We start from the raw sequence: 12,082 nt of genomic DNA, 5'->3' as shown, positions 1-12,082 counted from the left end.
TGGCACAGCGCATGAACATAAAAAGCATTCTGATAAGGTAAAAACATTGAAAGTCAAGGTGCTGAATGAGTTTCTGGCTTGTGTCTGGCATTTTGCATTTAAACTGTAAGGTAATCAGAACAGGAGGTAAAATAAAAACATAAATAGTATCGGATAAATTGAAATAGATAAGTCAATTAGTACATAAAAGTAAGTCAATAAATTATAGACGTACTATCAGCAATGAAGGATGAGATCAACTAGAATGTGATTAAAAAAAATATGCAGGTGCAGAGAAATAGAATAAAAACATGGTTAAAGGAGACTAAAGGGTCAGGTAACTCTTAAATATGTCTATTCTGAGAAACATCCACTTTTATTTTGATAGTCCCTGCCGTCATTCCTCCTTTCCTGTCAAGTTCCCACCTGTGTGATTGCTCTGTTCTAATTACGTCCACCTGTGTCTCATTATTACTTCACCTCAGTCTTTTTTCTGTCCCTTTGTGCCACATGAAATGTATTCCCTCATCCAACAGATTCTCTGATCAAACCTGCTTTTTTAACCAGTACATAAGTAAGTAAGAACATTGAACCTTCTCCATGTGTGTTTGTCTGGTATGACTGGTGGGGTGTAATTAATTGTGTAATTAACCGCACAACATTTATTTCTGACATGAGAATCAGAACGTGAAATGCTGGAAAATGTGCCATCAATGGATCTTAATAGGTGTGTCACGATTCTCCTAATCCTTGATTCAATTCAATTATTTTATCACAGATGGGTCTGCTATTTTTGACTTGTCTAGTTTACTCTAGGATCACAATAAGGGAGTTGTTGTTGTATTTACATCTACATCATTGTGATGCATGTGGAGACGTCCTGTGCTTTGGTACACGTGTATAACATAGTTTACACACATTGGTTTTCTTTTTTTTTTTACAGTTCTCCACCAGGGATTTTACAGATATGTTGCCGATATGTCACCCAAATCAGCTGTTGCCCTGGTTACTATTAGTTGGCAGTAGCTTCGGGTTAGTGGGAGCAGCTAACGTGTCGTAGTGTGTTTTCCTCCATTCCACCTTTGCAATCGTGACACCCCTGAGCTTAATGACGTCATCTGCTGTTTCTTCAAGTTTATATTAAGAGGAATAGAACAACGCTTGTTAGTTTGGCAAGTTTAGGAAATTTTTGTTATGCTGTTCAGTTTCTCGTGACTTAAATCTACAGTGTGGAACTTCTGTCCCCCCCCCGGTGGACTTCTGAGTTATTACCAAAACATTGACACTTTTCTACATTCTCTCTCCCAAATGTGGCATACAAGACATTACATTTTTGTTTCTATAGTATGTTAGTATATGTGTTGTATATCTGTCTTTTAACGTAGCGTTACTTCCAGTATTCCAGGAAACTAGGAGGTTTGTGGTGCAGGGACAGCAGCAGCTGTGTCACTGTCTTGCCTGCTCGGGAATATTGCCTTGAGGCATGCAAACATAACATAACAAACATTTTTCACTGAGAAACACAGATTGAGTCCAGTAGAGCTGATAATCAGGATTGTGGGAGGTAATCTGACAACAGTTTGAATGTAGTGAACATTTGTTTAAATTTACACTACAGCTTTAGAGAAAGGATAAGAGATTATAGTTATTCTTTCACACAAAATGACACCCGGAGAAGGCAATCCACCGGTTTCCTGCTAAGAACCATGGCCTATAAGTCTGAGGCCATGGCTCTTAGCAGGAAACCGGTGGATTGCCTTCTCCCGGTAGGCAATGACTCCTTGCCCCAGGTGAAGGAGTTCAAGTATCTCGGGGTCTTGTTCACGAGTGAGGGGACGAGGGAGCGGGAGATGGGCTGGAGAATCGGAGCGGCTGGTGCGGTACTGCATTCGCTTTACCGCACGGTTGTGACGAAAAGGGTGCTGAGCCGGAAGGCAAAGCTCTCGATCTACCGGTCAATCTTCGTTCCTACCCTCACCTATGGTCATGAAGGTTGGGTCATGACCGAAAGAACAAGATCGCGGGTACAAGCGGTCGAAATGGGATTCCTGGCTGGCTTTTCCCTTAGAGATAGGGTGAGAAGCTCGGTCATCCGGGGGGAGCTCGGAGTAGAACCACTGCTCCTCACGTTGAAAGGAGCCAGTTGAGGTGGTTCGGGCATCTGGTGAGGATGCCTCCTGGGCGCCTCCCAAGGGAGGTGTATCAGGCACGTCCAGCTGGGAGGAGGCCTCGGGGTAGACCTAGGACAAGGTGGAGAGATTACATCTCCACTCTGGCCTGGGAACGCCTCGGGATCCCTCAGTCGGAGCTGGTCAATGTGGCTCAGGAAAGGGAAGTTTGGGGTCCCTTGCTGAAACTGCTGCCCCCGCGACCCGGCCCCTGATAAGCGGAGGATGATGATGATGATGATGATGACAAAATGACACCATTATGTAATTATTATTGATCACGTGTGTGATGATCTCGCCCAAACCCAAGAAGATTTTGATGTCTTGCTAATAATCTGATAATAAAAAAGTTGTTTGTGTTGTGCTGCAGGAACATGTTATGAAGGACTGGTCGATTTTTGTTGAGTTTTGTTTCAGTGTTTGTGTTCTGTGTTCTAGTTTTAAATTTGTTATTGCTTCTGTGTGGACTCCAGAAAAAATTGCAACCACTTTTGTGGAAGCTAACTAGCTAAGGAGCTGAATAAAGATTAAAGTGCAGAATGCCCGCCCAACACTAGAGGATCATTGGCCTGTTTTCGGTCCCAATCTGGCCCTTCCGGACTTAACCGGGCTAACAGGCTAACCGGGTTAACCAGGGAAAAAACATATTGCGTACTTTTATTTAGAACTGTAACTTGTACAAGTCAAGTTGACTCCGTCTTCTCAGCCATGACTTTATTCACAGTTCTCAACACAAAACACACAACAGCTATGAACTGACAACGCCAACAGTCCGCCTCCATGTCTATGTACATTTTGATGTTGAAGCTATTATTTCTCACCTCCCTTTTGTTCTTTCTCTTCCCTTCCCTTCCCTTCCCTTCCCTCTCCTCTCCTCTCCTCTCCTCTCCTCTCCTCTCCTCTCCTCTCCTCTCCTCTCCTCTCCTCTCCTCTCCTCTCCTCTCCTCTCCTCTCCTCTCCTCTCCTCTCCTCTCCTGTCCCCAATTTTTCATTTCATTTGAGTCTGGTTCTGTCAGAGATTTCTTCTTCTGTTAAGAGGGAGCTTTTTCTCTACACTGATGCCTAGTGTTTGTTCATTGTGTGAACTGTCGGGTTTCTCTTCTCTCTATAATAAAAGGTGTCTGCCTTACTATGTATTGATTGTTTATTTGTGTTTTTGTTCTGACTTGTACAGCAATGTTGGGTTTTGCACTTAAAGAATCAAAGTTATTATTATAATTATTACTATGTACAGTGCTGTGAGATAAAGTGTGTTGTGATTTGGCGCTATACAAATGCATTTAATTTAAATAGTTTGATTAAACGTCAAGTGTGTGGTCCTGGTCTGGTCATTTCTTCTGGTCTGTGCTTTCTCATTCCAGATCGATTACAGAATTTGTTGTGTCTGTGGTCTCCCACGTTTTTAAAAATCAATCAGATATATTCTATATTCTGAAGAAGACCCCAGCTTGTGAAGGTGGGTGTGGTTGGCAGTCTGCTGCAGGAGGACGAGGAGGAGTGGTGATGTTTAGTGACAGCAGTTGCAGGTGAGTTGATTGTCACAGCTGCTTCTGCTTTCTAATCACGCACTCTCTCTTTTAATGCAGTAGCAGGATGGACACTAAGAGCACTTTAGAAACATAGGAGCCAGGAAGTGCGGGGGAGGGGAATATGTGAGAGCAATAAAGCAGTGCACTATTAGAGGTGGTTGTTTGTTTGTGTGTGCAGTGGTTTATAACAGGGATGGCACAATGTCACTGTTTCTTGTCTGATACCAACATCACATAGATTGTGATGTTGGTATCATATCTATGAAGCTATTTACAACACATGTGCCTTTTCAAGCTATTTCAGACACAATTCTCCACCTCTGTAACAAATATTATTCTCCCGTAAAGAGGAGAGGACTTTAATTTCCATTTTTACAATCTGTGCATCATGAAGCATGTGATGACTAGGATGTTTGAATTGTATCCCTAGTTTATAAATTTGCGAGTGGCTCTCACTGTGTTGTGTTAAGTGAACTCATGGTGGCAGCAAAACTTGCTAAAAACACATATTTACTCTTCATTTTTAAGCTGTTTGTACATTTACCATTACCTCAACAAAGTTTACTCAAACATGGAAATGTATGTCTTACATATTAGCATGTTTTGAATGAAACTGGCATAATACTAGGTGAACCAGAAAGTACCAGAAAGTATTTCTTTCTTATATATCTTGTATGTGTGTATCCAGGAGCAAGCTGAACTCATGAGTTAAAACAGACGATTGACTCCATTAGTTACTTATCATTAAATCCCTGAAGTTTCACCATCACTGTGTTTTGATTGAACAGTTCATATATAAAGCTCTTGCGGTGGCAGCGGCTGATATCATTTGTCCAAATCCAGACTTGATGGCAAGATCAAAAATTGAGATTCATTTTTAATGACGACAATTAATCTCCAACTCCAGATGTCGTGAAGACAGAGTTTGCCGACTCATTTATAGAATGCGCTCGCATTCACAGAAGACACTGTGTGTGTGTGTTGTGTCACGGCCCGACTCTTGAGACCTGACAAATATGAGAAATACACCCCTTGAAAGGATAACAAAGAGTAATTTATTGAACAGAAATCAAATTATGTAAAGACCAATAAAAAAACTAATAATATAAAGTGTGAATATCAGTATAATCAGTAGTGTAAGGTGTGCATGAGGGGAAAGGTGTGTGTATGTTGTAAAGTGTACAAAACAATATACATAAGGCCACGCTGCTGATCTCGCCCCACTGGCAGCGTGCCTGCAAAGGAAAAACCAACAAATTAAACCAAACCCAACAACTCAGGACAACTCAAACCATACCAACCAGAAGCAGCAGAGGGAAGGGGCCACAGGGCCTTGATTATATAGGCCTGGGAGCACCAACCCAGGTGTTCCCAGTTGACACCAATGAAACCCCAGGCACAAAACAAACACCAAACACTTGGTGACACCAGGGGTCGCCACAGTTGTTTAACCCGTTTTTGTTAATACCCTTGTAAAAATTATTAATTGTCGTTTAATCGGACCTTTTCTCAGTCACACCATATTTAGTTCATCCTCAGTTACAGATAGTACACATAACACCAGGAGCATGGATGTTGTCAGAGTGAAAGGTGACATGGGCCTTTGTGTGTGTGTGGACATATAGTCGTGGACATGCTGAATCAGCACAAGGCCATGCAGAAAATGGCTGGTCTATCAAAGATCATCTGTGTCTGTTTACTCAGCAGCAGCAGCAGCTTCACTAGAACCAGTTTCTGGTTCAACAAAGAAATTGGACTTTGTATAATCAAATGCAGGTTCAGTTTGTGATGTGACAACATTCAAGTAGTAGCACACAAACTGGCTGAGGGTGCGAATATGCCTTATTTATTCAGTTTCAGCATTCAGGCTTGTTAGCAGTTAATAATCAGGCAAGAATACATTCATGACATTGTTGCATGGCGACATTACATTAATTTTTAATTCATTTCAAAAGCACAATTTAAACTGAGTCACATTCTGACTTAAAGCAGGTTAAAGCGCAGATTTAATTCCTCAGTCGTGACCATAAAGCTGCATTTGTCCTCTTCCTTCTTTCTCCATTCTCTGTTGGGGGAAAAAAGAGATGAGTTTTTAAAAAAGTGTGCACTTTATGTCGTTCATGTTGTGTATTTATGCAGGGAAAAAGTGTAGCTGTGGTCTAATGGTCAGTGAACACACCCACACAGGTTCACACTGCTATCCTGTTAAAAATGCCTTCCTTATTGACTTCCATTTATTGGTCAGTCCAAACAAAGGCTAACCTTAACTTAACAATCAGAAATTTTAGCCCAAAACTTGACCAGTTCTCAGAAAATTAGGTTCTGCCTCATCAGCACCAGGTTTTGGCCTCCGTGAGGACTACTGGTCCTGATAAGGTCAGTGTTTGTTCAAGTCAAGACAACTTTTAAAAACATCCAGGGTTGACCAAAGTGCTTTACAGAGTTAAAGGCGCAACAACATAAAAGGTATAAAACTTCAAATCAATAAAAACATAAAAGAAGAAAAAAATAGTAACATAACACAATAATAAAATGTTACAAATCTAGGTAGAGGTTTCTGGGTTGAGTATTATCCTGAAGTCAAGGCCGAGGAGAAGAGGTGGGTCTTTAAAAGTGTTCAAGTGTTTAAAATGTTCAGTGGATGCCAAGGCTTTTAACAGAAGAGTGGATTCTTGGGGCCAGAGGACCCACATCCACTCCATCAGGGTGACCAAACTCTACAAAGACTTCTGTTTTGTTGTCGTTAGCTTAAGTACACACTCACACACACAATATCACAACACAACATGAATGAAAATGAATGAATGAAACACAAAAGAAGACATAAATATAAGAACATACACTGCTGTAAAAACAATAGGAATGGAATATTAGAGTAAAATACAAGGACATAACACCACCACTCTAAAGATAATAGGAAATACAGTATTGCACTGCAATACAGCGATTGAATCAATTTAATATGCTTTGAGTTCATTTTAATGTGACATACTGCTCTAAAATCTCTTACTACTTACAGAGAGCAGTTTTTCATGCTTTAATTCACACAGAGCTTATGTCGTACATGGACACGTCCTGTGTGTCCTGTGTGTAGCGAGAAACATTCTGAAGAGAGAATGAATCACTGAGGATGATGATGGTGTGTATGAAGGATGTCAGGAGACTTACCTTGGTTACTATTGCTCTTTCTGCACAGGCTTCCTGTCACGTTTGGAGGCATTTGAATCTGCAGTTAAATAAACAAACAACAAATGTGTAAAAGCTGCTTGATTTCACTAGATTCGATCAGTGGTCGTCAAAATTGCTATCCCAGGTACCACCTGAGAAAATATTATGTATATTTTTAATTATGTAAGTAAACAAAAAATTAAAAGAATTCAGGACGGGTATGGTCAGTATTGTCTCGGACTCTCAGAGAGTTAAGAGTATGAGTTGTTCAGTTGTAGCAATGAGGTGAAAGGTCAGGTGTGTGTGTGAAACAGGTACATACTGCACTGGTAAAGGCGGTTCACACGGAGGATGTCGGTACGGCTCATCTGATTGGCTCTGCCAATGGCAACGTTAGGGTCGGGGATGGGAACAATGGTCGGCTGCCTGTTACTTGAGAAAGCAAACCTGTGGAGCAAAGCCACGGTCAATCATGATCAGACCTCTAATCTCAACCAACTCGTAAGAAACAAATCTGGCGACGTATACACCAGTACACAAGAGTTCTGCACTGTGACTTGACAGGGTAAGTGTTTGCAAACTGAGAGGAATTTCGGGAATATTTCACCACTGCAATGATGTATTATATTATTATTAGTGATTAGAGTGGGATGCTACCTTCCGTAGTGCATGACAGAGTTGTAGTCATAAGGTGTGCCCAGGTTTCTTGTGTTGAGCTTCCTGAAGTTAAACTCCATTCCTGCAGGGGAACAAACAAGCCGAGCACATTAAGGGCTGTAGTTGTCATTTCCAATTTCTAACTGACACTGGAGTTACAGTATGTAGGCACCAAATGCTGCAGTCACACATACAAAGTCTTTACATACACATGGTCAATGCACAATGCAATGTTCTTAAAATGAGGTGTGGTCTGGCAAATTGTTGGTGCATTGCTATCTTGAGGCAGCAAAAAACAACACTGCACCATTGAGCAACAAAATCAGGTATAAAGTCAATGCTGCAGTATTTTCATGCTTATTTAAACATTGCAGGTTTAATGTTACACGACAGGACCCTATCCTGTCCAGTCCAATGGAGTTAGCGATATGACAGAGGAGATCAGTAGGGGCAGGTGCACTAAGCAAAGACCACATACCCATCAGCGCAGGAATGGGAGGTGCTATGAACATTTTTCACCTGTATTCCTAAAAGACACAGATGGGTAGTCCATAGCCAAGCAGAAAGAGAGCTTGACTTGTGTCCCTGCCAGGTCAAGGACTTGGCTACCCCTGAGCAAGATACCCAATTGCATTGCTCAAAGCATTCTACAAGCTATAGTTAAAGAGGATTATCTGTAACAGGACTCACCACGGATAATATTCTGCGGCACGATGCGAACATGCTCATCCCTGTCGGAACGTGTCTGCTCGTGGTTGAAGCCCAGGGCGTGAAGGAGCTCGTGTTGGATGACCGATTGGAAAACACAACCCTGGCGCGCCAGAGAGACTACCTGACCATTTCCCCGACGCCCAACAAATGAGTAACACCTGAAGGAGAGCAGTCATTTTTCTCTTTTAAGAATACCACACATTCAGTCTCTTTATTTAAGATAACGTAAAGATTAAATAGGGTGTATGTGCACTCTGTTGTGTACATGCACAGTATGTGGTGCATGTGTACTATGGTTCTTACCCTGACTGAGACTGGATGTCTACAAAGTCCCTCATTCCTCTCTGTAAGGGTGTGAATCGGATGCAGGTGGACTGGGCAAACGAGCGTAGACCCTGGACGATTGTGTTTTGCTGTCCTTGGGCTGAGAAGTAAAGAAGAAAAGAGAGGAATAATGTCATTTTACAACATCTAATAATGTCTGTGACTGCTGCTATGTCTGTCTTATCAGTGCTATGACACTAGTACTACTACTGCAAGGATTATTTTTCTATTTCTTCTGCTACTATTACTGCTATCTTACTCCCTTGTACATCGCACTTATGCGTAGCACTTTATAGTTAAGCATACGTGAAGCACTTACTTACTTCTAGCTCTTGTTTGTACCCAAATGTTTAAATGCACTTATTGTAAGTCGCTTTGGATAAAAGCGTCTGCTGAATGACATGTAATGTAATGTAATGTAATAATGTAATGCTATCGCTTCTACTACTAATATTACTTCAATTAATACTACTACTACTGTTAATATTACATCAGCGTCAAATACAACAAGTGCAATTACTTCCATTTCATCAAGAGTCATTGAATTTGTAGCAGCTGTACTCCACTTTCAACTCTGTATTACTTCTTCTACTAAACTAATTCTACTTCAATGCACTTTTTTTTCAGCGTTGTAATTAACATGAATTCTTTTGAAGCACATTGTGGTTTGCCAGAGGCTTCGCTCATGTTCAGACAGACAAGATTTCACTAGAAAAACTTCTGAGCTTTTCTAGAGGAATGTCTAACTGGCTGCACCCACACCCAAAACATTCTGGACAACTTCTTGTCTGGAATCTGCCAACGGGCTTATAGCTGTAATTCTGCATTGTGTACAGTGTTCAAAAACGCTACAAAACACAGTGTTTGTCTCAGAATACTGGCCGTGCAGAACCCTAACCCTTAGGCTTAGTTAATTGGTAATTGGTTGTGTTTAGTCATGATTGGTCACCACTGTTCTAACCCAGACCCGGCCTGCTGTTACGTACAGTAGGCACTGGAGATACGGTATGGCACGTATACGTTTCCGTCAGAGGCTTTTGGCCACAGGCAGCCACGTGCTGTGCATTCATCAGCGTTCTCAAAACCCGTGGGAACCGCTATGTCTCCAAACAGCACCAGAGGCTCATTCAGGTTCTTTCCTACAAAAAACAAAAACAACAAACAAACATGAGACTGGGTGTTTTAATCTGCTGTGAATGAGGAGTTAACATTTTCTGAAGTGTGGTTGTATGAGGAAGTAGATTTTACTAGGTGATCCTTTTGTGAAATTACTAAAATCTGTTTTCACTATATGACAAAAGCATTTGGTCACACCTGTTATTTATTGAATTGGGGCTGTTTTTCAGGCTTTGGGCTCAAGGCCCTTTATCTCCAATAAAGGACAATCTTAATGCTTCAGCACACCAAGACATTTTGGACAATGCTATGCTTCCAACTTTGTGGCAACAGTTTGAGGAAAACCATTTTCTATTTGTCAACATGACTGTGACCCAGTGCACAAAGCAAGGACTGGTTTGACTTTGAGTTTTTATGTGGAGAAACTTGACTGGCTCCACACAGAGCCTTGACCTCAACCCTATCGAGCACCTTTGAGACGAACTGGAACAGCAATTGCGAGACAGGTCTTCTCGTCTGACCTCATCAATGCTCTACAGAATGAATGGGCACAAATTCACCATAGAAACACCTAAAGATCTTGAGGAAAGTCGTCGAAGAAGTGTGGAAGCTGTTATAGCTGCAAAAGAAGGACTGACTCCATATTAAAGTCCTATATAAGTATTTCAATAAGTCATTACAGTCCCTGTTGGTGCCATGGTCAGCGCCATTTTTTTAAAAATTGTGTAAAATATCTGTTATGTCACGTGACGTTTGTTAAATTTAGTCACCCATGTCTAGTCTCATTGTGCACTTCCTGTTTTATTTTGTATTCAACTTTCCCTCTCATTTCAGACCCCGACTTCCTCCCTTTGTGTGATTTCCCGCCTTTGAGATTGTCTGCCCCGCCCCTAATTGGTTTCACCTGTTTTCACTTACCTCATGTATAAATAGTCCTTGTCTCCCTTTGTCTTGTTGCCAATTCGTCTTGTTTGGTCCATGTGTTAATGTCGTAGAGAAGTTCTAGCGAGCTCATGTTTCCAGGTTTGTTTATTGATTTTGAGATTTAGTTTGTTCCTCCTTGTGAGTGCCTTTTGTTGAGATTTTTGCCTAGTAAACCTTTTGTTAAAACTCTTCATTGTTTTTTGAGTCGTGCATTTGTTTCTACCAGTGTAGTGTCTGAAGTCTTAACAATATCATCACAAATGTTGTTATTACTAGATCATGATGGAATATCTTGGTATAACTTTAACCGGTAGTGAACAGTTGGAGTTTTTTTTTTTTTTTTTTTCACATGGTTGGCCCCTCCCTACCGAACCTGAAGCTCATGTGGCTCCCAGGCCATGCGAGTTTGAGTATGTTGGTGGACGTGAACATACCAAGATTAGCATTGGCCTTCTCTAACAGCGTGGACACACTGAAATCATCGTCTTCAACATTGTTGCCTGTGGTGAAAAATAGAAGATACACTTTGTTCACTGTCATTTTTCAGAAAATTCAAGTGTTTTATGTGAAAAGTAAAATCAAGTCTTACCAGAGTATTCTTCACTCTTTTCCAGAGGAACCTGTAATAAAGTACAAAATAGAAATTGTTCACTTATATACAGTTCAGTGGATGAGGTCATTTGAAAGTCCAGCAGAGATTTGACTTTAATTTTTTGATTTTTGTGGGAAAAACTAATACAGTAGAAATTAAATGTAGTGAAAAATAACTGCTGTTTGTCGTTTGCACCCCTGGATTAGATTAGATTAGATTAGATTAGGCTGAAATATACATCATTTATTTTAATTCAGTATTTGTAAAAACAAAAAAATTGATTAACATTAATTCTATAACTCAGTATGAGAGGTACTTTAAATTTAATTTATTTTTATGCGTAACATCATCACATGATGATTTAATTTTGTACTAATGTGGGATTTGTTGAAAACTTTTTTTAATATTTGTAAAAAATTAAGTAAATTTTATTCATTTTAATGGTATTTTAATTTAAATGTAATTCTTGTACTATAAACAATGTTGGACAGAAAAGTGTAATAACAGCTAACGATATTTGGGTTTTGAATTAAATTAAAAATTCATTAACAAATTAACAATAATTGCACTACGAAATCATAAAAATAAAGCCAAATCAAATGCAAGGAAAAAATAAATAATGAATATATAAATAATTAAATAACACAATACAATAACATTTAAATGAATAATAATCACAAATTAAATAAATGCATAAATAAATGATTTACAGGGATTGTGATGAGAGTAATGGTCGAGGTGATACTGACCTGTGAAGTGAGGCTGACTGCACAGATGAGCAGAGTCACAACAGCAGAGTAGAACTTCATGGCTGGTGCAGAAAAACAAGAATGACCAGTGGGAAAAAAGAGAGAATAGTTCAGGACTTATATACCGAACAAAGTCGACTGTCTTCATCCTTAAATGGTAACATG

The 12,082-nt window shown here is 40.2% G+C and overlaps 1 protein-coding gene across 1 annotated transcript; it reads right to left on the bottom strand.

Moving 5' to 3' along the window:
* Nucleotides 1-5,500: 5,500 nt before the first annotated feature.
* LOC131459981 (high choriolytic enzyme 1-like) lies at nucleotides 5,501-12,022 on the bottom strand. The gene is made up of 10 exons (XM_058630190.1): nucleotides 11,918-12,022; nucleotides 11,166-11,196; nucleotides 11,011-11,076; nucleotides 9,523-9,675; nucleotides 8,516-8,636; nucleotides 8,192-8,370; nucleotides 7,502-7,583; nucleotides 7,167-7,291; nucleotides 6,845-6,902; nucleotides 5,501-5,741 (listed from the first exon to the last, which is right to left on the bottom strand). Exons 1-9 carry the CDS (start codon nucleotides 11,975-11,977, stop codon nucleotides 6,853-6,855), a joined length of 867 nt encoding a protein of 288 aa, XP_058486173.1. The 5' UTR covers nucleotides 11,978-12,022; the 3' UTR covers nucleotides 5,501-5,741; nucleotides 6,845-6,852.
* Nucleotides 12,023-12,082: the final 60 nt, after the last annotated feature.

The sequence above is a fragment of the Solea solea genome, chromosome 1 (genome assembly GCF_958295425.1).
Source record: "Solea solea chromosome 1, fSolSol10.1, whole genome shotgun sequence".
NCBI lineage: Eukaryota > Metazoa > Chordata > Actinopteri > Pleuronectiformes > Soleidae > Solea > Solea solea.
The sequence above is the reverse complement of the archived record's forward strand: the minus strand, read 5'-3'. Positions and strand labels throughout refer to the sequence as shown.

Excerpts from the sequence above, each read along its gene's own strand:
- LOC131459981 (XM_058630190.1), bottom strand. The coding sequence starts at position 11,977 with ATGAAGTTCTACTCTGCTGTTGTGACTCTGCTCATCTGTGCAGTCAGC. Across the intron at positions 11,197-11,917 it reads CAGTCAGCCTCACTTCACAG|GTTCCTCTGGAAAAGAGTGA; the intron begins GTCAGTATCACC and ends ACTTTATTACAG. Across the intron at positions 9,676-11,010 it reads GAAGGCCAATGCTAATCTTG|GAAAGAACCTGAATGAGCCT; the intron begins GTATGTTCACGT and ends TGTTTTTTGTAG.